At 41.3% G+C, this 25,462-nt stretch overlaps 1 protein-coding gene and 1 long non-coding RNA gene across 4 annotated transcripts; one reads left to right on the top strand and one right to left on the bottom strand.

Annotated features, from left to right (window-relative positions):
* The first annotated feature begins 707 nt into the window (after nt 1-707).
* On the top strand, nt 708-2,516 carry LOC130689414 (uncharacterized). The gene is made up of 5 exons (XR_009421488.1): nt 708-797; nt 1,018-1,205; nt 1,275-1,642; nt 1,744-1,853; nt 2,353-2,516. It is a non-coding gene; the product is annotated as an uncharacterized LOC130689414 (long non-coding RNA).
* Nucleotides 2,517-2,597: 81 nt separating this feature from the next.
* Nucleotides 2,598-25,005, bottom strand: LOC130688889 (uncharacterized). Of its 3 annotated transcripts, none has more exons than XM_059496374.1 (7): nt 24,707-25,005; nt 9,745-10,252; nt 5,602-7,318; nt 4,676-5,512; nt 4,412-4,458; nt 3,423-3,555; nt 2,598-3,329 (listed from the first exon to the last, which is right to left on the bottom strand). In XM_059496374.1, the coding sequence occupies exons 2-7, from the start codon at nt 10,100-10,102 to the stop codon at nt 3,266-3,268; spliced, it is 3,156 nt and encodes a 1,051-aa protein (XP_059352357.1). In that variant the 5' UTR covers nt 10,103-10,252; nt 24,707-25,005; the 3' UTR covers nt 2,598-3,265. The 3 variants fall into 3 exon arrangements, with proteins under 3 accessions (XP_059352357.1, XP_057367891.1, XP_059352358.1); XM_057511908.2 differs by lacking the exon at nt 24,707-25,005 and adding an exon at nt 19,966-20,201; XM_059496375.1 differs by lacking the exon at nt 24,707-25,005 and adding an exon at nt 17,968-18,115.
* Nucleotides 25,006-25,462: the final 457 nt, after the last annotated feature.

Below are 25,462 nucleotides of genomic sequence, written 5' to 3'. Positions count from 1 at the left end.
TTTACTCAATGAACGGAATAATATAAATAATCACGTTCTACATGTATTTTTGGTTTGTTTTTTTCTTGTCCACCTGTGCACGTTTTTTCTGCTTCACTGCAGACATTTTGCCAAACCGCAACATGGCGGCCCCGGGAACGTTTCTCCTGTCATTTCAGTTGTTTTGTTTCCAGCAGGAGGTACCTTGTGCAGTGGTTTTTTTTTCTAAATAATATATAGTGAAGCTCGAATCACATCGAAGTATAACAGAATGCAGCAGTGTGTGTTTTCACGTCGTCAATCAATTGAGCTCATATGTCAGTTGCACAATTTTTAATTGTAGTCAAGTCATAAAGTGTGAGAAATTTTCTGATTTTTTACCCTTCAATAACAAAGGAGCTACTACATCCAGCTCGTATTCACAATCATTAGACGGCCAAAAGGTATTATGCATATCGCTGTACATAATAACAAGAAGCCTGTTATTGTGTTTGGGTCAAATGTATAATAAACTGTGTCAATGGTTTTTCCAGTTCTAAACAACACACCGACAATGGACGTTGGTTTGACATCTTTACCTCTCCGAAAGAAAAATGACCACACAAAAGAAAAACAAAACACACACGTCATTTGCATTTTTTTTTCTTCGAGGGCTTGATTTTTTTTTTTGTTTGGAAATGTCTGGTCCGTTTTCCATCTGCTGTCTTCAAAGGAAGGGAGAGGTAAGAAAAAAGGTGAGAGAGGGACAACTCTCTATATTTCTCCAGTTGTTTCGACATGGAAAACTTTGGAAACAATCTCAACAAGAAAATGAGAAGGTAGGCTCGTAAAATAGTGATTAGAAGGGGGACGGTTATGACGTAACTATCCCCCTTAGTGGGGGGTACTGTTAACACAAGACGAAAAGACAAAGACCCCCTCCTGACCATCCAGTTCAGAGGGGTTTCTCTTGATTCTAGTTATTCGGTGTAATTCTTTTTTTTTTTTTTGCCTGGACAAGAAGGGCTGTTGACTCTTTTTCTCTCTCTCTTTGAATAGATATTCTATTAACACAAACGCTGTTGGCTGTCCACGAAAACGCGTTGAAGAGAAAAAAAAGATTTTTAGGATTTCTCAGGACAACCTGCTGTGAACCCATCAGCGCCAAAAATCTTTTTGTTTCATTTCTACAACAGCTTTTGTATGAATTGCTGGACATTGTGTGGACTGCACATTGGCCTCAACAGGTACACACGTATGTTTTCGTCAGGTGATTGTTCCCTTTTTTTCTTTTCTTTCATTTTTCATCGGCTTAGGAACGAATCAGAGCTGCCGTAGAAAGCCGAGATTGTCATGGGAAGGACGCCTTTTTCTCTCCAGTTCTACAGTTGGACTCTCTTCATTACTAAAGCGGCTTAATGAGAAGAGTCTACGACTTTTAGGTTGTTGAGGAAAACAAAAAACAAAACAAAAAAGAATTCCTGTGTCCGTCTCTGATCAAGCCGTGAAGATGAGCAACTGCCAACAGGCAAAGAGAGAACAATGTGGCGCATTAGCTCTAATTGGACTGGACATGGCAGCTTGTCTGTCGACTTACAAGAATCGGGTCGATGCTTTCACACCAGATATTCGTGTATACGAGAAAGAGTCGAAAAACGCGATCAAAAAGTGTGAAAATCTAGAGGTTTGTGTAGAAATTATAATTGAGCCTGCTCGAGGCATCTTTTTTTTTCATGTGTTTTTTGTTTTGTTTTTTTTACAATCATCTTTTTTGTTGTTTCCTAGTGTCTCTACACGGATTCCCCGCTTGATGGATGCCGTGCGAGATATGATGAAGCGATCAAATCCATTGTTGGTCATCCGTGTTTGCGGCTTTGTATTCGATATCGAAATAGGTAACGCAGTGGGGTATCCTCTTTCATATCTATGCATATATACACATGTACTAAACAAAAAGTATATATATATATACCTATCTAGAAGCAAAAAAAAAAAGTTTGTGTAATGTGCGAGCGCTCAATGTCGAATGAGTCAACGAGTTTTTTTTTTTACGGGAGAAGTCGTAAATCTGTCGCCCTCTTCTTCCGTTTTTTTTTTTTTTACGGTCATAAAGCAAATCTAAAGATCTTTGCGGAAAGACGCACGAAAGAATTTGATCGTTAGTCATCGGATAACACAGCCAGATTTATCCGAGCTATTCGGCAAACTTTTCTTTGTGTGTGTACCCGGCAGCAAATGCGTTTGCGACGCGAGTCACGTACAGTGCACTACCATAATTGTACACTACGACATGATAAAATCTGATTTTAGGCAGTTTTGTAATTACAAAATCGTTGGATTCAGACTAACGAAAAAAAATAAATAAAATAAAAACTTTTTCCTTCTATTTTGCAGAGTTACGGAGGCGCGGTTTGGTATGTAGAGATTCGTGCGTCTACATGCGAGCAGCTTCGTCACACAGTCACGTACAATCAAAGCCCGGGACAAGGAGATGAAAAGATAAGAGAAACGAGTCATCCAGGAATCTGTTCACGCTCCCAGCAGGGAAGCAAGACATGATGTATACAGCAAGATAAGCTAGAAGAAAAAAAAAAAAATAAATAAATAGGGAAAAAAAGGGGGTCAAAAACGTTTGAATATTTGCTGTTTTGAATAGTTCATTACACATAACGCGACAGCCAATTTATACACAGGTGGAACGCGTTCAAAAGAAACGCACACACGAATACGATACACAGAACAAATCACGACGGATGAAAAGAAACTTGCGTATGCACGCAATGACTAAACGCCGATACACTTACATATATATATATCAAATATCGTGCGACATGTACGTCCTCCCCTTTTCACGAAAAGGAAAAGGAAAAAAAAAAAATAAACGTACAATTTAAACACTTGGCATAAATTTCGAAAAAAAAAAGAGGATGCCTTAGAGAAATCCTATCTGACAAGAGGGAAAGTGGGGAGATATACATATGTATAATATGCAGAAATCGATAGATGTACTTTGTAGATTAAAGTTGTGTTTTCTTTTTTTTTTTTTTTACCGAGTAGATATTAAATAGAATATCCCCCGCGTCGTCAAATGACAGTGAGAGCACACGAAGGAGATGATGGACGTTGTCTGTAACATATCGGATTGTAAAATACGAGAAGAGGAAAGAAAAAAAAAAGGTTCGAATCCATGCCAACGGTTTGTAGAAAAAATTGTCTGGTGCTTTCGAATGAGGATAAGTCACTGACGAGACGGTCCTTGACATCACGGAGTTTTCGAAAAAGGAAAAAAAAAAGTAGTTTCTACTTTTCAGCTGTCATTGTCGCCAGTCTCCTGTAGTAGATCGTTGCATGACCGTGATTTATCGGGATTTCTATCGGAATAGAAAAGAGAAATGGATGTGAGTTTATGTGCGCTAGGTGCAGGTCACGGTGAAATTGTTAATAGAAATTTTAAATGTTTTTACATTTGGCTGCGTCTGAGGCGGCGGCAAACTTGCAGGGCCACATTGCCCGATTTGATGGCTTTGAAAAAACCGATGGCTTGAGCGTGTCTCAATCCTTCCAGACCGGTTCCATTGATGGCCAGAATTTCGTCACCTTTTCAATCGAAATCAGATTCGTTAGTTGCGCACGCTTACAGAACATTCCCAAAAAATCAGCTGAAATTCAATTCGTTCCATTGCAAAATTGCAGAGAAATGACCGAGCAATAATTGAATTTCAACACTTTCAACAGCGGAAAGCTAAAACAAGCTACGCATTGCAAAATGGTAAGTCAAAAAAAAAAAAAAAAAGAAAGAAAGAAATAAAAGAAAACTAGGACAAAAAAAAATCAAATTGTTTGTTGCCCGCAATTGACGAACGTAATCTTGGCCATCAACTGGCCAACCTGTTTTATCTTTTTAGCGTACCCGTACGTCCTCCCCCCCCCCCCCCCCCAACGTTGAGTGTTTGTACCACATCTCTGTAAGATACCGTCTAATCTGTTGTACCCGATGGAGATTAGGGACAAAACTTTTCCCTACTACACCCCTATTATGGCGGAGGATTCGTTTGGAACAAATGCCGCTCTGTCCGTTGTTATGTTGCGGTGGGTTATCGTTGTTTTGTTTTTGTTTTGTTTTTTTTGCGTGCGTACGACCGGTTTCTCGGAGGAAAGAAGACAACAGCGACAATTCGAAATATGGCGCGTGGTCAACCAAAAAAACAATTTCAGATTAAATAATAAAAAATAAAAATAAAGACAAGTCAGGCGACTTCACTTCCCCCCTTTTGTTTGGCGACGTCAGCGCGTTAGAAAGTTGTCTTCTTCCTTGTTTTTTTTTTTTTTTTTTTTTTTTTCGTTCCTATTTTATGTGTTTTCAACTTTCGTAAACGACCGGTAGTGAGGCTCATTTGTCTCTTATCCATATCTTTTAAATTGTTCTTCCTTTCTCCTTGAAAAGTTTTCTTACCTTCAATTAGTCGGCCGTCGTCGGCTGCCTGGCCGTTAGGGAAGATTCTAAAATAAAAAATAAAAACAACAAATTAGAGGAAAAAAACAAAACAAAAGAGAAAGACAATAAGCAATTTATGTTTCCATTGAAACCAATTCCCCCGCCAGAAAAACGTGCACTCAATTTATGATCGAAAAGGAAAGGAAAGCAAAAAAAAAAAAAGGAAAAATAATTTTAAAAATATATATATATATATGTCGCCTGTGTAGGCACACAACGTACGTTTTGACGAAGAAGCTCATGGGCCCTTTGGGCGAATCGATGCCGCCGACGATGGTGAAGCCCAGACTCTTTTTGCCCGGCCCTTTCTCGTAGACGATCGTGTAGAAAGAGTGCGAGATCTGGGTCCGCGGTCGGCGCGGCAACGTACAAAAGTCGGAGCCTTTTTTCCCTTTGGCCGGCTGGTTGTTGGCGCCAGCCGTCGAGCCTGTGCTAACAGCCAGGTCATCACCGCCATTGACGCTGTAGCTCCGGCTCGTAGCGCTCGAGGTCGAGACGCTAACGCTGTCGCCATTGGACGACGGCGGTTCGTCATCCGGCGACGAGTTCAACGCATTTCTGACCTGCGACACAGGGCAGCGAAAGGAACCGCCGCTGCCGCTTTCATTGGATGACGGTGCCAAATCGAGCAATCCATCCGCTTCCAGGTGAGAGCCCGAGCTGCAGCTACCGCTCTCGCTAATCTCGACGCCAGAGTCATCTAAGTGTTGCGGTGGCAACTTTTGTTGTTGGTGATGATGGCGAACGATCGTGTCGCCATCTGGCGGTAAAACAACGTTCTCGTAGCAAGGATCCTCGTCCATCTGTGGGCGGGAATTGACGGGCATCGAATCGCCGTTGACGAGGATAATAGTCGCCGCGTTCTCTTGCAGCATGTCGTCAACGGAACGGCGTTTCGCACGCAAATCTGCAGCCGGACCGCTCCCTCCGCGGCAAATGACCATCTCGACGACGGGCACCGGCAAACGAAGGACGGCGCTGGCCTGGACCATCGACAAATTGCGCAATCGGCGCCCGTTAACGTTGACAATCTCGTCTTCCAGTTGAAGTCGGCCGTCACTATAAATTCAACAGAAAAATAGAATAAATTTTGTTTTTTTTTCAACACACTTATTTAATTCAAATTTTGTATGTGACGTGTTATATACCGATCGACTAGCCCTCCAGGTACGATGTGAGCTACTAAATAGCCAATGCTGCCTCGAGTCAGCTTCTTTTTGGCAATAAAAATGCCCAGCTCGGCTTTCAAATTGTCCGACTGACGTTCGATTTTGATGAGGTGGACCGAAGTGCCGCCGCACGTATCGCGATGGCTGGCAAACGTTGATTTGCCTCTGGCTACGGCTCTCCTGTCCAGCGAAGCCGTCAGGTAATGCGGCGAAGATGATTCCGACGTCTTGGTTGGAATCGAAGATTCGGACGCAGGTACCGGCGGAGGTGGATACTCAATATGGATGCGAGTCGTGTGAATAACCCGATGATCATCTTCGCAATCGGGAGACGCCTCCTCATCCGCTGGAGGTGTTGGTGAAGACGCCAGCGCCGGTGTGACGTTACATTCGTGCGACTCTTCCGCAGACCCATGAGCAGCTGAGGTTGAATCAGCTGAAGACAGGACGGAGTGATGTTCTGGAACGGTTGGTTCGCATTCCTCATCCGGCCAGAGGTTCTCGTAAGCTCCCGAAGTGGACAGCAGCGTAGTCGAAGCGACGGCCGATGAATCCACCGAATCCACCGTCGTGTTAAGCGCCCGGTACTGGAAAATGGGCGACAAAGAGCGACGGACTTTGGGCTGAGGTTTCCTCCAGGAAGAGAGGAGCTGACAGGGCTGGAAGTGTCGGATGTAAGACGATTCCGAGATGGAACTGGTGTCGGACCATTCGGGGACGATGCCGCTGTCGCTGTCGCCTTCGCCGCGGAGCACGATCGGACTGCCGGGCGAATCGAGCTCGTCCTGCAGTTCGGACGAGCTCGACAAGTTAGCAGAAGCTCCGGCAGAGCTGGAAGCGGCCAGCAGCCTCTTGCGGTGGAAATCGTCAAGCGACGGAAGCGTACTGCAAGAGAAACTGCGGAAGCTGCTCCGGTTGGCTTTATCAGGCTGTTCGGAATCTTTCATCGGATGATGTTGTCTGTTGCGAATGCGATTCAGCAGACTGCCCGTTAAAGTGTCTCTTCCGTTTGTAACTATTCCGGCCACCGGATTCTTCAGGTACTTATCCGAGATGGATTTTAATTTGGTTTTGAACATTCCCGAGCTGGCCGATAATCCGTTGGATCCATCATCCAAAGGTTTAAGGGCCAACAGCTTATCATCCACTGAACTCTTCGGCGATGACATTGAATCCTTATTGATGCTCATGAATCGCTGAGGGCTCCAGCGCGGAGGCTGCGAACGATTCTCAACGGCCACGGAAGGTTGGTACTCGGCCGGCAGTGGACGCATGCGATTTCGACGGCTAGATGTCATCACCGGCGTCGAAGCGTCGTCCATACAGCCGTCGATAATGTTATCCAAGCTGGCAGTCCTCCTGTGGTTCTGACCGAAGGCCCGGATGGGCGAGAGGCGGCGTCCGGTGGCTGCCGAGACGGTGCCGCCATCTGTGGAACAAATTCCGTACAATCTGGTCCAGTCTTCGTCCTCGTCCTCTTCATCATTGGCTTCGTCGTACTGGAGCGGCACACGGTTGGCGTATCGGACGCGAGGCGTCGGCTGCGGCCGGACGAACGACCCTTCGGTTGTCGTGAAATTACGAGCCGCGGTTGCCGGCACCTTGGGCACAGCCGGCGGGAAGGCCAGAGTAGCGCTGGAGAGACACCTAGATGACGCTGAGGCCGATGACATGGACGATCGCCATCCGCACGAACCTGAATGCACGGAACCGAACCGGTGTAAGGTAAAGAAAGAGAAAAACAAAAGACAAAAAACAATGATTAGTTTAATAAATTTAAATCAATCAATTGAAACATCGAGATAATAAATCGCGGGAAGAGACGGATGAATCCGAGTTTGGTCACAGTCACAACATAACATCTTCGCCTTGAAAAAAAAAAATCGAGGTATTCATTAAGATTCCTCGAAGGTTGAAGAAAAAAAACACACACACATAGGGATTCTCTTCGATTATGTATGCTGGTATCTTGACATCTTGTCTCACAGAAATCCCTTTACGCGACACTGGCCGTCTTCCCCTATTCTTTATTCCTTCTCCACGAGCGCACAGGGGAGACCAGCAACCCAAAAAAAAAAAAAAAAAAATCGGGGAAAAAATATAAGAATTGACGTTCCATTCTCGGAAAAAAAAAGGAACTGAAACAAAGAAACATCTTTTCAAAATTTTTTTAAAAAATGAAAAAAAGAAGGAAAAAAAGAGGGGGGGGGGGAGATTCGTCCGCAATTCGAAATTCGCCGCAAGTGTGCATTTTTTTTTCAAAAAAAAAAAAAAAAAAAAAAAAAAATGCGCATTATTATATGCGTGTGTACTGTATAAACACAGACGGGGTCACCTTCGCAACTGGCATAATTCCCGTTGTATAATTTCAAACATTCCGAGATGATAATGAGTTTACCTTGTTCGTTTCCCCGTTTGTTTGTTTTTTTTCTCTCTCTCTTTTCTTTTACATAACTCAAATTTGAACTCCGACCGGGCGAACGGAGCAACGGAGGGACATTGACACACGAAAGAATAACGTCCGTATCGTGCACGAAAAAAACAAAAAAAAAAAAATTGCACGTTTAGGTATATGTATGTGATAACAAAGCAACGGCATCTGACATGTTAAGGATACTGACAAGAACGAAGCGAAGTGAAATAAGGAAAAAAGCTATTAACTGATTATACCCAAACTAGCAATTAAAAGATATATGGAAGGCGGCAATCCAACGCATTTTCTTTATTATTATTCTGTTTTATAAGGAAACCATACATCTATAAAAGCGCGTGTGTCGCCAGGGCCAAAAAGGCTATACAGCTGCACTTAGTGAGTGCCTTAATGGTATTCTATTCTTTTCTTTTCTTTTCTTTTTTTTTTTTTTAAGTACAAATAGAAAGATTAGAGCCTCAGGGGTCGAAGTGCGGGATACGGATGATAACGTTAGCCTTGGCTTTGTACCTCAACCAGGGTTAAATTCCTAATTTCCAACAATCACTCGCTTTTCTCGTTAATGGCAGATTGCATGCGCAGAAATCGCATCCGGGAAAAAGAAAAAAAATAAATAAATAAAGAGTTGCGCAAAATTGGCTGTTTTGCGTTTGAACTGAACGTGAGTCAGCCGACATCAGGTATGGCCACATTCTGCGCGTCTAGTCAATTTCAGTCGCTAAATACGCAACGACTGGTAATGGAGAAAACCATCGTCGTTTCCTGGAAGCGCTAGAACGCAACAGCCAACACATTTTTACGGAAATTCCTCAATCAAAGTCGGGCGAAAGAAAAAGAGCCAGCCAGAGACAAAGAGAGAGAGAGAGAATGAGCAGACGAAATAAGAGATACGGACGACTCTGGGTTTGGAAATGGGTAATTTGGCGGTAAATTAGAATGGGCAAGGTCATTTCAAAAAATTCGAAAGAAGGAAGAATAAGAATGTTTTCTCCCTTCTCTTTTCATTCTTCGTGCTACCTGGCCTGCTTTCTGATCTTTATCAGTTACACAATTCTTGAAAAAAAAAAAAAAAAAAAAAAAAGTTCGACTCATCTATTTTCGAAAAATACAAAAGAACATTTTTTTTTTCTTTGTCTAAAATAAGAGAAGAGAAAAATATCAAATGATTCCTCTTGTCGTCCATTTCGAAAAGCCTTCGATTCGATTAACCAGTCAATAAATTGTCGACAAGTTCGGACAACATCTTTGTCCAACGACGATGACCCTCCGAAAAATTATGTATAACACTCAGTTTAACCAGGTAAAGAAAAAAAACAAAAAACAAAGTTAAAACGTTAAAAATCCAATCAAAATCCTACAATAAAAAAATAAACAAGAGCCTAAAGAAAAAGAAAAATGGTCAGCTAACGAGTTTTGTGCTTTTCTTCTTTTTAAAAAGAAAACAAAAAAAAAAAAACATCACGGCTTTTGTCCGAGGGGTGAATACGTAATGAGTCAAAGAATGCGGAACGTTAACAGGTCCTTGCCAGAAATAGGCCTGCAATTATGTTTGATATTTCTTACTATTTTTTTTTAATTCTTTTTTTTTTTTTCTTTGTTTATGTTCTCTTATTCCAGCAGCAGTTTAAAAAATAGCGGTAGCACAGTTAAGTTTTCTCATTTTCGTTCAAAAAAGGTCAAATCGGGCATACCTTTGCCTCCGCTGCGTCTCCTGACGGCCGGCTTCCTCTTGAGTGTGCACGGCAGGTGATGATGATGGTCAGCATAAGAGGAGGACCTATCGGCGGCCATGTTATCCGACAAGGCTGACCTGGAACGCCTGTGCTGGATGTTGTGAGGCGAAGGCAGCGGGAGATCCAAAGTGGACGACGTGTCTTCCGCGTCCACTTGGCCGCTTCGGGGATACATCCCGGCGCTGTGGTAGGACGCCCATCGTCCGACGCTAGCGACCTCCGCGTCGGCCGCTGCAGTCGAGTCCAGCTGCCGGAGCGGCGATAAGCTGATCAATCGCGGGGCGTTGTCTTCCGTTCCTTTTCGGAACCAGCGCATCGTGATTTGGACGGTGGTAGTCGGGTGCACAAATACGCCAGGGATCGGCTTCGTGTTCTGATGATTGGCGCTTCGATTCGTCCGGCAGTCGGTCCAGCTGTCGCAGTGACGACTAGCGCAACAGCAACAACAGGAGATTTGTCCACCGTCCTGATGAGAAACGAGGAAACATTGAAGCCATAGAATAAAGAGACATAAAAGCAGCCAAGAGAAAATTGATTGTGGTGCGTTATTATTATCACGAAGCGGCGTGAATATAGCGTGACTACGTAAGTCTGCCCAGTAAGAACTTCAAGGTTATCTACTAACTCTCCCCATCGACCGTCTGTTCTCTCTCTTCTGTTTTGTCAACATGAATTTCGGATGAAAGAAAATGAATACCGAGATAGAAGAAGAAGAAAAAGAAAGGGAATCTTTTTGAATTGCCCAGGTGTGTTACCTGGTCAAACGATACGGCTGGCCGTAACGTGAACGCTCGCTAAGGAATCTCACCGCAGACGATTCGTGAATTATATTCATTCGCTTCACTGATGTTTTACATGTCTGGTCACTTTCAAAATGGCCTTAAAAAAAATTCAACATCGCCCTTTTAAAAAATGCAAAACTCTCGTGTGCCTCATTGTCTGATGATTGTCTTCTTTTCATTCGTCACAACCTTGTTCCTCTTTTTCCAGCGGATTGCACTTACGTCCATTTCTCTTTTCTTTTGAGCATCAACGATATAGTCCTCTAAAAAAAACAAAAAAAACCGTATAAATAAAAACCAGTTTGCATTTCAAGTCCATCCGTCACGCGATCAAGCCGAAACACAATTCGGGACAGAAAAACGGGCGTGCACGAGCCGCCGCGGTCGGCTTCGATTTCTATAACTCACGACGTGAAGGACTGCGTGTAATCATAAAAAAAAAAGGCGCAATACGAAAGAAAAAAAAAAGTGAAACGACACTCCAAGATGAAAATGTGCAAGACGGATACTAAAAACAAAAATAAGATGTAGATCACAAAAGGCAATAAGTCTGAAAGCAACGTTGCCAATGCTGCGCATTGACTTGTCTGGAATACACAATAGACTGCCAATCCAAGGGCGTGCCCTTTTCTTAACAACATCTTTTGAAGAAAAAAAAAAAAAAAAAGAAAATGTCTTTTCTCTTTCATTTTCGCGCGTCTATTTCCTATTGTTACACGTTGCTTGCCTTAAAACAGTTGCCCGTAGATCACACGAAACGTAGAGAGGAATACGCAACACTATTTACATCCTCGCTCCTTTACATCTCCACAAGAAAAATCACATGTTCTTGGTAGGATCACGACGACTAAACATGCACGTTCGGAAACGACCGAAACAACCTTGCCCAGGCAAAAAAAAAAAAACAAGTTCATTCTTCTCCATTAGACAGTAACGAAAAACAAGTAGACGTGTAAAAGTCAAAACTCGCTGGTGAATGTGAGAATTTGACTGAGAACGTTCTCATCATCAACACGCTTGCGAAAACGTGAAGATTCTCCTCTCTCTCTCGCAACGTTTTTGTTTTTATTATTATTATTGGCCATTCTCGTTTCCGCGCTGTGTGCAGAAAAAACAAAAATCGAGAGTGAAAGCTGCAGGAAAACAAAAGTCGTGGGAATCGAGTTTAAGAAACCCGAGTAGGAATCACGCAGACAGACACGAGGGCACGTCAAAGCAAAAAAAAAAAACAAAAAACAAAAGGGAGAAAAAGCAAAAGTCCATTTCGATTGTTACACGCGCTAGTGACTTGGGGTTCCACCTCCGCACTAACCTACACACGCCCACTTCATCAATGGCTTTTTCTATGGGAGTACAACAGGTTGTCGTCTAGTGGCGTCGCCTCCCCCTTGCACACCCAACGACGCCGACAAACGTGAAAGAAAAAGAAAAGGGAAAACGAAGGAATGTAAACAAGCGGACGGTTTCGTTCTAGCAAAAGATGGGGCAAAAACTGATGAGAATCTCGTGAGCATCATCAACTCCCACAACGTTAATGTGTAACCTAGCTCTGAATTGGGCAATTTTTTCGTTCGCTTTTTCGTTATTCACGACCGACGACGTCCCATCAAAAATGTCGTGCAATTTTTCTTTTTTCCGAGGAGTGGGAACTCGAATTTTTACGAGCTCTCTATATTAACTATAAATTTTTTTTTTTCCCGAATTGGTGAAAGTTTTTTTGTTTTTTTTCTTTCGTAGTTTTGACCGACATATGCCGCTCGTGATTAGACATCACCCGGTTCGAAAACATTTTTGACACACTCCCCGCGTGTGTATCTTCTATTTTCATTTGTTTTCCCTCTCGTGATTGACGAACTCGTGTGCCATCTCCTACACCCATTTCCTCTGCCTCACTGTTTTCACTCTCATCATTTTTTTTTTTTTTTCTTTTCCCCCCAGTACTTTTTTTGTGTTTTAGAAAATGCATAGCAATCGAGAGCCATTCGCTTATAAAGCAACTCCCGTAGCTCACGGAATGCGAGGAGAGAAACAAGTTGTAGTAACTGCCAAGACGAGGGGGCAAAGAAATACCATCACAGCTGCAGGTTGTTGTTTCATAAAAAGAAGAAACGCGCATCTTTTTTCTTATTTCTAGCGGGCGTGATTTTCATCCCAAAAAAAAAAAAAAAAAAAAAAAACAGCAGAAAAGACAACGCCCATCTCTTCTCTAAATATTGGCCTCCTCGTTTCGAAAGAACTTACAGTCGGGCTATTTAGTTATTCCCCCGGTTTCTTCCATGTGCCACGCTGCTGCGTGTGGACCCGAAGGGGTTTGAAAGAATAAATAAAAATAAAAGAAAAAAAAAAAAAAAGAGATGCGAGGATGTTTTACATGTCAGTCTCCGGCTAGATGATTATACAGGCGAGGTATTCTTCTTGCCCAGCTGACGATTCTGTCGTCGTTTATCGCTTCCAATTTTCGGGACCCAAAGAAAAAATAATAATAAAAAGCGAAAGGTAAAGGGGATGAGATAACAAGAACACGATGATGAGAGGGAACAAAAAAAAAAAAAGGGTTTTCAAATGAAACTTGGTTGGCAGTTGGCATTTGAAACGTTACAGGTGTCTCTCCAGAGATGGATACAACAGTTAAACGCGCTTACTCCAAAAGGAAGAGACATATAAATTTCAAACAAATAAAAAAAAAAGGTGTACGTCGCTCGTCAGGCATCACCTTTCGATGACTCGAGCGTCGTCTATCTATCGTTTGTGTGGATAAACATCGGTCGACGTTTTTCGCTATTAATGAATCATTTCAGTTGAAAAACGTAATAAAAAAAAACCCAAATAAGTTGAGTCATTTTCGCACGAATTCAGGTAAGTCTTCTTTCACAATGGGTTCTCGGGAAAAAAAAAAAGAATGTTTATCTTGCTTTAAAAATTGGGACTGACAATTTGAAAATCAAAGAAATCATGATTATTTCGTGATTACGTTGCGCCACTCTGCAATATAAAACCCCGTTTCGGAGCCTGGCTTCTTTGCCTTGCCTTTTTTTTTTCTTTATCACAAATGGGCTGAAACCGGAAGGAATTAATGACTTCAAATTTCACTTATTATTTTGTTCCCCCCCCCCATCATGTCTTTCTGATTTCTTGACTGGTTTGCGAGGGGATTTAGATTGCCTTTGCATCCTGCCATTTGTACTCCCTCCCCGTTTACCAAAGCCTCTCTCAAACAACAACAAACGAGAAAAATAGGATGAAACTAATCGAACTGCAATACTTGCAATAGCACGACTTACAAAAAAAAAAAAAAAAAAAAAAAAATTTCCACGAAGAGGCAAAAAGAAAACAAGCTTTCAAAAAATAAGAAGAAAAAGGGACTTCTTTTTAGTTAATGTCTTTCCACGTACGTGGTGTGTGCCTATCATCCCACCCCTACCGTCTGTTCTTCAAGAGCAAGAAGTGGGGGGATCTTCTAAGAAAAATAGAAAAGGTGTACTGGCTTATTTCAGAAAACGCCAGTTCAAAAAAAAAAAAAAATAAATAAAAAAATACTAAGGACAAAACTCTTCTTGACGGTCTCTGGCCTCCCCCTTTTTTTTTTCTCTTCTCCGTATATACAAGGAACGATAAAGAATAAAAAAAAAAAGAAGTCAATCTGTGGGCGAGAAATGACGAAGAGGGAGGGAAAAAAAAAAGGTCAGCCGATAGGCAGAGAAAGGTGTGTAAGAGGGGGAAGCAAAATAAAGGTAGGAAAAGAGAGAGAGAGAGAGAGAGAGAGAGAGAGGTGAAAAACTCCAAGGGTATAGACAAAAATACCGTTCCACCTCTATGGACGATTTTTGTGTGTGACAAGAACTGGGCAAAAAAAAAAAAAAAAAAAAAAAGAAGGAAGATTTAGATTTCCCATCAGAGCGGAGAGAAAAGACGTGGGTCCAGATAGGGGTGGAGTTGGCAATCGACCACTAGTGTCTGTCTTCCTTTTGCTTCGTTTTTATTTTTGAGAACGACCAAGACTTCGATACGGAGAGGAACGATGGGTTCCTTTTTTTTTTTTTTGGTTCCGACGATTTCCACGAGTTGCTGGCCATTTTTCATGGGAAACAAGCCCAAAAAGTAAAGGAAGGTCATCAACGATATCGACCTTTTTTTTTTTTTTTTATGTAGGCCATGCGTATGCCATCATCGACATTTAGGTTGCCATCGGGCCACACCGCAAATTGTAATTTCAATCAGTGAATCAAAAATAGGGTCAAGGAACTTCTTGTCCGTTTGCGGAGAGTGCGACGGCCTATGTTATTAAAGAGTACAGTAGCGTGAATGCCACATCAAAGAAAGAAAAAAAATGGCCAGCCGGTTGTCAAGTATACCATCAACATGTGTGTAAAACCGCCAAGCAAAAGGGTATCACATGTGGTTACATGTAACACATCAGAAAAAAAAAAAAGAAAGAAAGATAGGAGAACAACATATAAGACAGTCGGTATACAGAGAAAAGAATTTTTGAGTGACTCGGCCAAAAAAAAAAAAAAAAAAAAAGAAAATGCGTGACGGTCATTTCCACCTGACAGGTTTTTCTAGCAGGTGTTGGAAAGAGCCCCGTCAATTGGAAATCTCGTCGTTCAACAAGCTAAAAAAAAAAAAAAAAAAAAAAAAAAAAAAAAAAACTTGAACAAGAAAAGAAGACTGGAAATATCCTGCCTGTCGGAGTTTGTTTTGATATGGCGCCAAATGTTTCCGAAGTTCACGTTTCCTCTCTACTGGAACCAATTAGGCAAGCCAATTTTTTTTTTTTTTTTCCGTTGCGCACAAAGTGGCTGTGTGCGCTTTAACATTCACACAACAAAAGACGGAAGGAAAAAAAAAAAACCATATCATCCAAGCAAATGACTTCAAACTAAAAATGGCGCATCTATTTTCTTTTTGAGCTTCAGTTTTTTGAATGTTGTGCCGACTTGCCGACCGAGCGAGCAACAAGAATAAACACTCTGCATCGGATGAAGAAACACGGTAGCTAAACGAAGGAAAGAGAAAAATGGGAAGCTCTTTTTGTGTGTGTGTGTGTGTGTGTGTAATGCACGGTCAACGACGTGGAAGGAACTTCTTTAGAATTTTAGCAAAGGCGGTGGATTCATAAGAAAAAAACCTGAGTTTAAATTTAAAAAAAAAAAAAAAAAAAGGGGGGGGGGGGAGATGCAGATGACTTGACTGGCAACGCTGCGTAACATGCGCGTGTACACATTGTTTGCTTATTACGAAGCTCGGTTCCAAAAAAAAAAACAAAAAAAAATATTGTTCTGAATTGGCACGACAATAGGATCGTACAAGGTTGTTTCGCATCAGCAACGGCCTGGACACGGGTCGTTGGTCAACATTTTTCATCGTTAGAAAAGGGAACTGCACAATTATGCCTCGTGAAACCAAAAAAAAAAAAAAGAAAAAGGGAAATTCTCTTGTTTCCGGAAAATTCAACACAGTTCGGCGGGTCCAGCAAAGAGGAAAATAAGCGATCGATTGGACACGATATCAGCACAGAGGGAGGTCAACAATGTGAAAGAAGAGCTCATCTGGAATGTGTGGGGAAGTCTGTTGCAACGGACGTCTAAAACTGCCCCTCTGGTTGCTCCTTTCTCCCGATATTTGATTCACCTTAGACATTTTGTGTGTGTGTGTGCGTTTGATGGGCCAGTTGTGTGTGTGGCCCATCACTCTGCATTGCTCTTCACATTTTCTCCTATCGACTTCATCAGCATTTTGGGTACATGCGCGCCTCACGTCATTCCTATACTTTCCACATTTTGATTTAAGGAGCAAAAAAAGAAAAAAATTCAATAGTAAAACTCGTTCTTGTTCCTCGGCCACATCACTTCATCATCAGCCCCTTTGGCGGATGTTTCGTTGCCATATAAAGTTTGAAGGTAGTCATTTTGAAATTCTCTTTCTTTTTTTTTTTTTTTACGTCTAGCCAATGCGACCGACTTCGTCTCTTCCGCCGCCGCATGTTTGAATTCTATAAGAAGCTGACACAGTGAGTCCAGCAATGCGGAGTCTATTACTGAACGTCATAGAGTGGGCAAACGGAGGGGAGATTAAGAGAGTGTCTGAATGTTTCAGAAGATGACAAAAGAGAAAAGAATGAAAGAGAAAGAATCTACGAGAAAACAAGAGAAGAGAGAGTAGCAAAAAAAAAAAAAAAAAGAAGTTTGACAAATGATCAACGCGGATCATCGCCGCCGGATTCGCTTCCTTGTCTTTCGATGCTGGCGAAATGAAAAAATACCAGACGGGCGGAGTCGTTCGGCCAGAGGGGGGGGGTCTCATATGCGCAGAGAAAAGTTCTTTGCCATTCGATTCTTCTCTGTCTGTCCAGTTTTATATAGCATTTTCGATACAATAAAAAGAAAGACAACGAATAAAGAAACGATCATTTAGAAAAAAAAAAAAAAGTAGGTACTTTTGCTTGCAGCTCCCGTCTGTACCTCACAACTCCATCATTTTTCTGGCGTTCGTCTTTTTTTTTTTTTTTTTTTCTCTTTTCAAATGCAATTCGAAAATGGATGGATTATTTCACCTTTCTACTTCCCCTCCTTTCCCCCTACCTCATTCACTTGCGGTATGCCGATCACGCAGTGTCCAATTAGTTTCACAGACGGTCCAGGCAATGAGCCAAAAAAAAAAAAAAAAAACATAGAGAAAAAAAAAACGAGGCCAATTCACCCATTAGACGCTTCCTTAGTCGTCATTTGCAAACCGACCTAAATGCCACGTACAACCTGCTACCGACAGACCATCTTGTTTTCTCCTACACCGCCCCGTCTCTTTGAAATACAAAAGAAAAGAAACAACCCACACTGACCGGCAGAGAGAAAATGAACAGCAAGCGCCTTGTTCCATAATCAACAGGGTGCCCGATTCAAATTCTCTCCCCCTCCCCATTAGATAAGAAACAACACACACACGCACACAAGAAGGCGGACAAATAATAAGGGCAATGGTCCGGGCGTTTTCAAAGTGACGGTGGTCCCGAAACATTGGGGGCTATGGTCAAGAATATACCAGCAGTCCAGTTTGAGTTGGTACAAATGAGAAACTTAACAATACCTTCACAATTAATTATTATTATTTAAAAAAAAAAAAAAAAACCCTAAACCAACGACTGAGATATCGTTATCCAGGAAAAAAAAATAGTTTCACTTTCGACTTCTTTTTCAATTTTTATTTCTCTCTTTCGCGTTCGACGTCTTCCTGCTTTCCCCTTTTGCCGCTCATTTCGAATGCCGGTCGTGTCCGACATGTCCGTGTATAGACACACTTGCTCCTTATTTTTGGCTTCCACCCTCACAGACAATTTCGAAAGAGTGTGCCCCCCCCCCCTTTCTCACGAAAAAAAAATAAATAAATACGTAGTAACACTTACTTTTGGAGCCACTACTCACACATAGGGGAAAACAGCAACCAATGAGCTACTTAAAAAACAAAAACTGTTTTCACTCACACACATACACACACTTTCCACCTGTTGCAAAAAAAAAAAACACTTGGCGTGTGTGTTCAAAAGTTCACTTTTTCCCTACACCGATGAGCAGAGAAAGGTGGAGGAGGATGATGCGAGGAGGCTACCGTTCGGAGCGCCAGGCACTAACTGACTGACGGAGCCAAGTGCTTCACCGTCTCAGGTAACCCAGAAGGTGTATCCTTACTATAGAAGATGCGTGTGTGTGTGTGTGTATGCGTACACACACACACACCCCTGCAGTCGTCTGTTTATATGCATCGACCACCAGAGCAAGTGGAGGAGTGCTGGCCCATTGAACTTCTTTTTTTTTTTTTTTTTTTTTCTCCTCGCTGTCGGCATGTCTTATGCTGTACAGCAGATGGCTCATGTACGTAAGAAATATATACCCACATAAGACAACACCAGAAAGACAACGAGCTAACGCCCGCAGGTATTTTTTTTTTTCTCTCTATTTCTTTCTTAAAAGAGAGATAAAGGATGCGGATACTTTCTCGTATCAGCATCCGTGCGGTTGGACACATTTCGGATGCCAAAGAAGAAGAAGAAGAAGAAGAAGAAAAAAAAGGGAAAGAATTAAGAAATAATAAAAAAAAGAAAAAAAGAAACACAAGATGGTAGAGAAAAAACGTGACACCGTTGTTTATGTTCGTTTGCTTTTAGCCTGCGTCGTATTTTTTTTTTTGGTAAAAGAATACTTTTGAAAAAAAAAAAAAAAAAAAATTTTCACATTCTTCATTTCATTTGGACTCGTCTTTCTATATCTAGAATGCCCTTTTTTTTTTTCTCCCCAACTGTCTGACCGACTCAAAGAATTTCACCGAGATTAGGTTTGATGTGTACACAGTATCCATATCGACAGATGGAAAAGAAAAGAAAAAAAAAAAAAAAAAAGAGTAAATTAACGTTATGGGAAGAAAGAGATAAACAAACACAAGCACCTTCTCTGTTCCTTTTACAAACAACAAGGGGATTCGTTTTCATTTTTTGTTCTAAATGGTTTGTTGTTGTTTAGGGAAAGAATAGACGAGCAGATAAGATACACACGTACGTTACACACAAGAAACCAATAAGACGGTACGGTTTCAAAAGGAGCGCTAGTAATTATCTCATTCCATTATAAATTCTTATTTCTCTCTTACACGGAGAAAAAACGCAGCCTCTTTTTTTTTTTTTTTTTTTTTTGGTCAAGGAAAATAACCAAACCAGAAGGCCGCCGCACCAACCCCATCAAGACACGCACGGAGTAAGATAGGAAACAAACAAAAAAAATGGCCAATCCTACTCGTATGCCTTCTTTTACATCCATTTCATTTCTTTGCCTTTAAGGTATAATAAGTTATACACACAAAATCTTATGCGTGTGTGTAGACTTAAATTCTCCCTTCCGGCATATCCATCTTCCTTCGCCCAGAAGGGAGGAATAAAAAAAGGTGTTTTGATAACATATTTCCCCCCCTTCTTAGAGTTCAAAAGGTCGCACTTGAAGTATCGCTCCCCCTTTTTTCGCTTCTCATTTTCCCTTTTTTTTTTTCTTCTCAAGAGAAAAGAAAAACTCAAATGATTACGGGCCCCCGTCTGAATAAGATTGACGGAACTTGCTTGATGAGCGCAACTTGGCAACAGCGGGCCAAAATCAAAGGTCTCTTCTTTTTTTTTCACAGACAATCAGTCAAGTGCAAATCAAACAAGAGATTAACTCGGTCCAAAACGGTTTCGATGTTTAAAATAAAAGGCCAAAAAACTTGAGAATCAATTCGTGCGTAACGCGGGCAAAACAGTCAGGTTAATGACGTTCCCCTCTCCCAAAGACAAAGAAGGAAAATGAGGGAAATTGTAAATGAACTAGACTTAATAAAAAAAAAAAAAAATGACTATCATTAAGTCTAATTGATGTTGTACTGGTATGGGTTTGATGCGAAGGACGGAGCCACGGTTGATTGGGAAATGAGCCGCGGTCGAGTTAGCGGTGACGCAACATCCATCGCCAGCGCGGCTTCCAGGAGCCGGATGCTGTTGGTTGTGACGCACCGGAGCGCGTCGGCGACTTGTCGTTTCGTTGGTAAACATTTCGCGATTTCACCAGAACGTGTTAACAGAATTTTTTTTAAATTTTTTCCGTCTCAAATAAAAGAAGGAAAAATAAAAGAGAAAATGACACAATAACCGTTTTCTTCTTGACGGACTTGGGTTTTTTTTTGGAATGTTTCTCTAAATGGCGATGCAAATGATTACAATGGCGAAACACGCGAGATTTTCCTAAGATTTCATCAATGTTGACGCCACACTTTAAAATCCGCTGTCCACTTGTCCAACGCACCCACAGAGGAACGGCCAAAAAAACGAACTGAACAAAAAATTTATGCCCAGCGTGTGCAGAGTGCCAGAGCTTTTTTACTCTCACGTTTCACGTCTAGAGAGAAAATTCTTGTTTGAAAAAACAAGAATGTCCGCTAAAAAAAAAAAAAAAAAGAGAAAACGATCCGACGCTGATGACGGAATCTGAATTACTGACGGAATGACGATGAAGGCTCGTAAATATGAATCTTTTATATATATATATATATATATTAAAAGAAAAAAAAAACAAGGGGGGGGGAGGAGTATAGCTACGTGCAGTGGTTTGTTTCCCGTCCTGGAACGAGGGAGGAGTGCGGAGGGAGGATTGAAAAACGTAACGCACCACAAACTTAAAAAGATATACAAGAAAAAGAAAAAGGGAGGCAAACCCCTTTTGGAAGGGGGGGGGGGAGGGGAGTTAACAAAATTTCGTGTGCTTTTTCAAATGCTCCTGAACTTTAGCAACAAAAGCCTATTGTTCACGCTCCAGTTAAGTTCCAACCCTCCTCCATTCGAATTTGTGTGTGTGTCTCCTTGTAGACGATTACGGATTTTGAAAAATAACAATTGAAATGATGATCAGTGGTCTTTAGTTCAGTTTGAAATAGTAGACCTATATAGCAGTCCAATTAGTGGCCGAGCACTTTCTTGTATTGTTATTTTAAAAAGAAAAAAAAAAATGGAAAGACGAGGTTCAAGGATGATTTCTCAATTGATTCAAAGACTACACGCATTCCGGCGTGTGTGAATGTCCAGTTAGAATCGGGTAGCCATATCTACCTATATAAACACTGTGACTACACGACATTGCACGAATGGAACCAGCTCTCTCTCGTTTGATTGTCTTCACGAAAATATAGAACGATAAAAAAATGTAGGTGTCCAGTATTAAAAAAAAAATAATAATAAGAATGCCTCTACACCTGTGTGCGGTTCGCACGCTCTCAAGTCCGTATAGCGCCTCATCAATGCGGTTTGCCTTTTTTTTTGAAGGGCGTCTGTAATTGGCCACCCGCTTTTAACACGACGCAGGCCGCACTGCGGGCCATTTTGTTTTTTGCTCAGACAAAAATGAAAATGTGGGAGGGAAAAAAAAAAAAAATTCTATAATGGCAAAAAATTAAAAAAATGTCGGAGTCGTGTGTGCCCATAGATTTCGTGACTCGTATTTTTTTTATTATTATTATCAAAGCGACCCTCTCGCATACGTTCGGCTCGTTGTGAATTTTAAAATCCCCAGTTTTCAAATAGGATTTGTTTTTTTTTTCTTGTTGAAAGTTGAGAAAAAAAAAGCAACGGCTTTTCAATGACATCGTGAACACGTAACAATCACAACAAGAAAGAAAAAAAAAATGGAACTGGGCAACTCACGTCCTTCGTGAGTAACTCGAGAAAACTTTTGTTCGAAAGCAAACTGTAAACACAAGAAAACAACAAATGGAAAGGAGCGGACCGTGGAAAAAAAAAGCGGACATTTCAATACAAAAACCCGTGACGCCCCCCCCCCTCTTTTTTCCCCGAAAACACAAAAGGACAGAACCAATTGGCAATGGGCCGATAGCTCATTTGTCTAGGGAAAAACAAAAGCTAATTGGTCGCAATTTGAAGTTAAGTGAGAAATATTTCCGCAAATAGCTTGGGATGTTTATTAATTAAAAAGAAATGAAAGGAAGGACTTAAAAAATTTTTAATTACTGCCATTGACGATTCACGTACCGGATACTCCTACCCATCCCCTATTTTTTTTTTTCTAACCTCTCCTTTCGTTTCTTAAACAAAAAACCACCTCCGGCGATGACGTCATTCACACATTACGAATGTTGTGTTTTTTTTTTCTCTCTCTCACTGTGCACAATCGATTCTCTTTGAAAGTTTTTTTTCTTTTTCTTCTTCTAACTTTCATTCAAAATCTAATATCAAGGACAGGTGCCAAAACCGTTGCTTTCACGGTAAGCACCAAAAGCTCCCTCTAGAAAATAAAAATGAAGATAAGAAGATAAAAGATGCCATTCGTCTTTCACACGTCACTTTGGCTAAATTCCTCCTACGTGCATCCGGATGAAACATTTGCTTTTATCTTCTTAACATGCTGTCCGCGTTTGCATGATTAACCAGTGCCATCTAACACATCATCAGCGGGGCTCTTTATTTTGTCGACTTACGGCCATGAAAAAAAAAAAAAAAAAAAAACGTCGAAAACAAAAATCCTTCACAAAAATTTCGTGAAAGATTTGCATTCATCCACGGGAAGTAAAAACAGAAAGCAAAAAAAAAAAAAAAATGTGTTGCCGACACGATAGGCAGCGCGAAAAGGCTAGAACCCATCGGTTGCCAACGATGAGGGCTAGTCACGCTGGGGCTTCTCGTATTTATCAGCTTATCTTATTCACTCTTCTTCCCTTTGACATGTACCTTTTTCTTTTTTAAGTTTTATCTTCTAGTCAGTTTTTGAACTTGCGCGTCAAAAAAAAAAAAGAAAAAGAAAGAGGAGACCCTGAACTTGTTAAAGAATTGTTATCCCCTGTTTGCCTTTTTTGCGCGGGGTGCCATGTCGTAAGCATCTTATTTAAAAAACAAAAAAAAAAACAAAAAAAACGCTTGATTATTCAACAAGCAGGAGAAGATGCGATGCGGAACCGGTTGAGGTCACCTTCGCTTTTGCTCACATTTGTTGTTGTTTTGTTTTGTTCCCTCGATGCCATTGACGAACGACGCCCTCGAACGAGTCGCGCATCGGCCAAAAAACAAAAAACAAAAAACATGTTCAAGTTTTGCTCGACACGCGCTAACAAAACAAAAATTCTTTCCCTTTTTCAATCCACAAATGGCCATCAAAGTTAGAAGCGATACAATTGTGTTTTGGTCAGTCAACTCGCTGCACGTGTTTTCCATTCTTTTTTTTTTTCGGGTAAAGAAAAAAAAACGAACAGTTTAATGAAGCAGCAGGGGATTAGATATAAAAAGATGCTCATTTACCAGTGTGGGACTATCACGAATAGCTTTTTAATGGAGGAAAAAAAAAAAAGAAAAAAAAAAAAAAGGGAACGTGCTTAAAGGCTAGACGGACTTCAATAATACAGGGTCCCCATGTCGCAGACGAGCTTTTACATAACTCGACCGACCGCAAAAGTCATCCACCAACAAGCTAATCTTGAAATGAAAGTTTAAGAACATCTTTCTACCATAAAAAGAGAAAAAACAAAAAAACAACACAAGAGAAGAACGTACGGATTAGTGACGTTGCTCACCTAACAAGATGAGATGATTTCAATGTTTCGACCCCACCCGGAAAAGTGGGCGGGATTCGAAGAAAGACGTTCAGAGTCGTTCAGTACGGGGGCCCTTACTACTTAAGTAGTTCCCTTTTTTTCCCTTCTTGATTTTCAGACTATTTTTTCCCTTTACGTGATACGTGAATGTCTAGAAGACTGTTGCTACGCTTCAAGTCTAACCCAGAAGACCTTTTCATCCGGTTTTTGTGTGTCGCCTAGATGCATTACACGCACAGCATAGAAGTGAGGGGGAAGGAAACAACCGGCTCAATGCATGTCGTCTTTGAACGAAAAAAAAAAACAACTCACGCGGTCAAGCTCACGCAGCTGAGTCGCCTGCACTTTGAGTTCTCTGGGACTTGTTCATTTTTCCAGCAGGGCTCAACAGCCTCAAATGCGATAAACAGGCTGCCCAGCCATGCGAGCAGACGTCAAACGCATTGGCCCTATTTTACGCAACCTTTTATAGGTTTTTATTTTTATCTTTAACAAATTAAAAAAAAAAAACAACATAAAAATAGGCAACCAAAAAGCGTTTCCTAACCAAAAAAAAAATGGCAAGTAATATTTTTCCCGTTCGTTCAATTCATTCTTTTTTTTTTCGAGTTAAATGTACGTATAGGGGTCACCACCTCCACCTTGTCTGATTTGTTCCGGCTTCGCTTGGACCAAAGAGCCCGACGAAATTCGATGCGTTTCCACGACAAATACAAAATCCCTTCAGACACATTTGTTTACTTTGCTGTTTCTTTCTTTTTCTTAAAAAAAAAAAAAAAAAAGAGGCAAAACCAATTTCTATGGCCTCGTTGCACAAGAGGATGAGAGAGAGAGAGAGAAAAAGACAAATAAAATTCGCGCGAAATGCCACGTGACCAAAGACAACGATTGTCACCTTGAAAACCAAAAAGAAAAAAATTTGTTTGCCCATCCTTTGCAGTCTCAGAAGCGACAGGTGAATATTTAATGAGTATGATAATCACTAGGAGGTAGGGGGACGAAAAAAGAAAAACGCGCCAAGTATTATGACTCACCTGTCGAGAAATGCGGTGAAAACGCAGCTGACGTAAATGGCCTCCTTCAAATAATCAAACACCACACCACCATTTTGAATGAATTTTCTTTGGAAAATCAGGAAACGACACGAACTCCGAATTGTTGTCCTTTTTCTTTTCCCCCTCCAACTAAAATCGAAGTTTGTACGAATCAATGTACAGTTGTTTCCTATCACACACACACACACGAAGCAAAATGACTGTCAGTACTAAACAAAATAATCCACACAGCATTGGGTTTTATGGAAATGCTTTGCATACTCAACAATGTCTTCGTTGTCAATACAGTCACACTTTTTTCGATAACACATGAGCCCTTGGAAACAAATAACAACCAGGAAGGACGGCAGTTCAATCTCGACTGGCCTGTCTTCCTTCCTTTGGGCTCCACGAGTGTGTTGCACTCCCTTCCCCCCCGGCCTCTTGCAAATGGAGTCCGGCTTCATGTGTGGTGGTGGTGCCCTCTGCTCCCCCTCACGAGGACGAGTCAACAACACAGAGAAGAATAAAGACTCATCATCTATCCGGTCCCTTTTTTTTTTTTCTCGTTTTACCATATTTCATATATTCAACGTGTCGTTTTTTTTTTCTTTGAAACATTAAAGATTTGAGAAAATGAAATCAAGAAATATGCACGTGACACCATGACGGAGCTCCTTCATGAAGGGAATGTCTCTGACTTTCAAAAACATGCACAGACATGGCGGAAGAAACAAGCATTTAAAGGTAGACGTA

This window comes from Daphnia carinata, chromosome 7 (assembly GCF_022539665.2).
Source record: "Daphnia carinata strain CSIRO-1 chromosome 7, CSIRO_AGI_Dcar_HiC_V3, whole genome shotgun sequence".
Classification (NCBI taxonomy): domain Eukaryota; kingdom Metazoa; phylum Arthropoda; class Branchiopoda; order Diplostraca; family Daphniidae; genus Daphnia; species Daphnia carinata.
The sequence above is the reverse complement of the archived record's forward strand: the minus strand, read 5'-3'. Positions and strand labels throughout refer to the sequence as shown.

Coding starts and splice junctions, on each gene's coding strand:
- LOC130688889 (XM_057511908.2), bottom strand. CDS start 20,133: ATGTTTACCAACGAAACGACAAGTCGCCGACGCGCTCCGGTGCGTCAC. Junction 7,319..9,744: donor GAGACGCAGCGGAGGCAAAG/GTATGCCCGATT, acceptor CCGTGCATTCAG/GTTCGTGCGGATGGCGATCG. Junction 3,330..3,422: donor CGCCTCAGACGCAGCCAAAT/GTAAAAACATTT, acceptor CTATTCCGATAG/AAATCCCGATAAATCACGGT.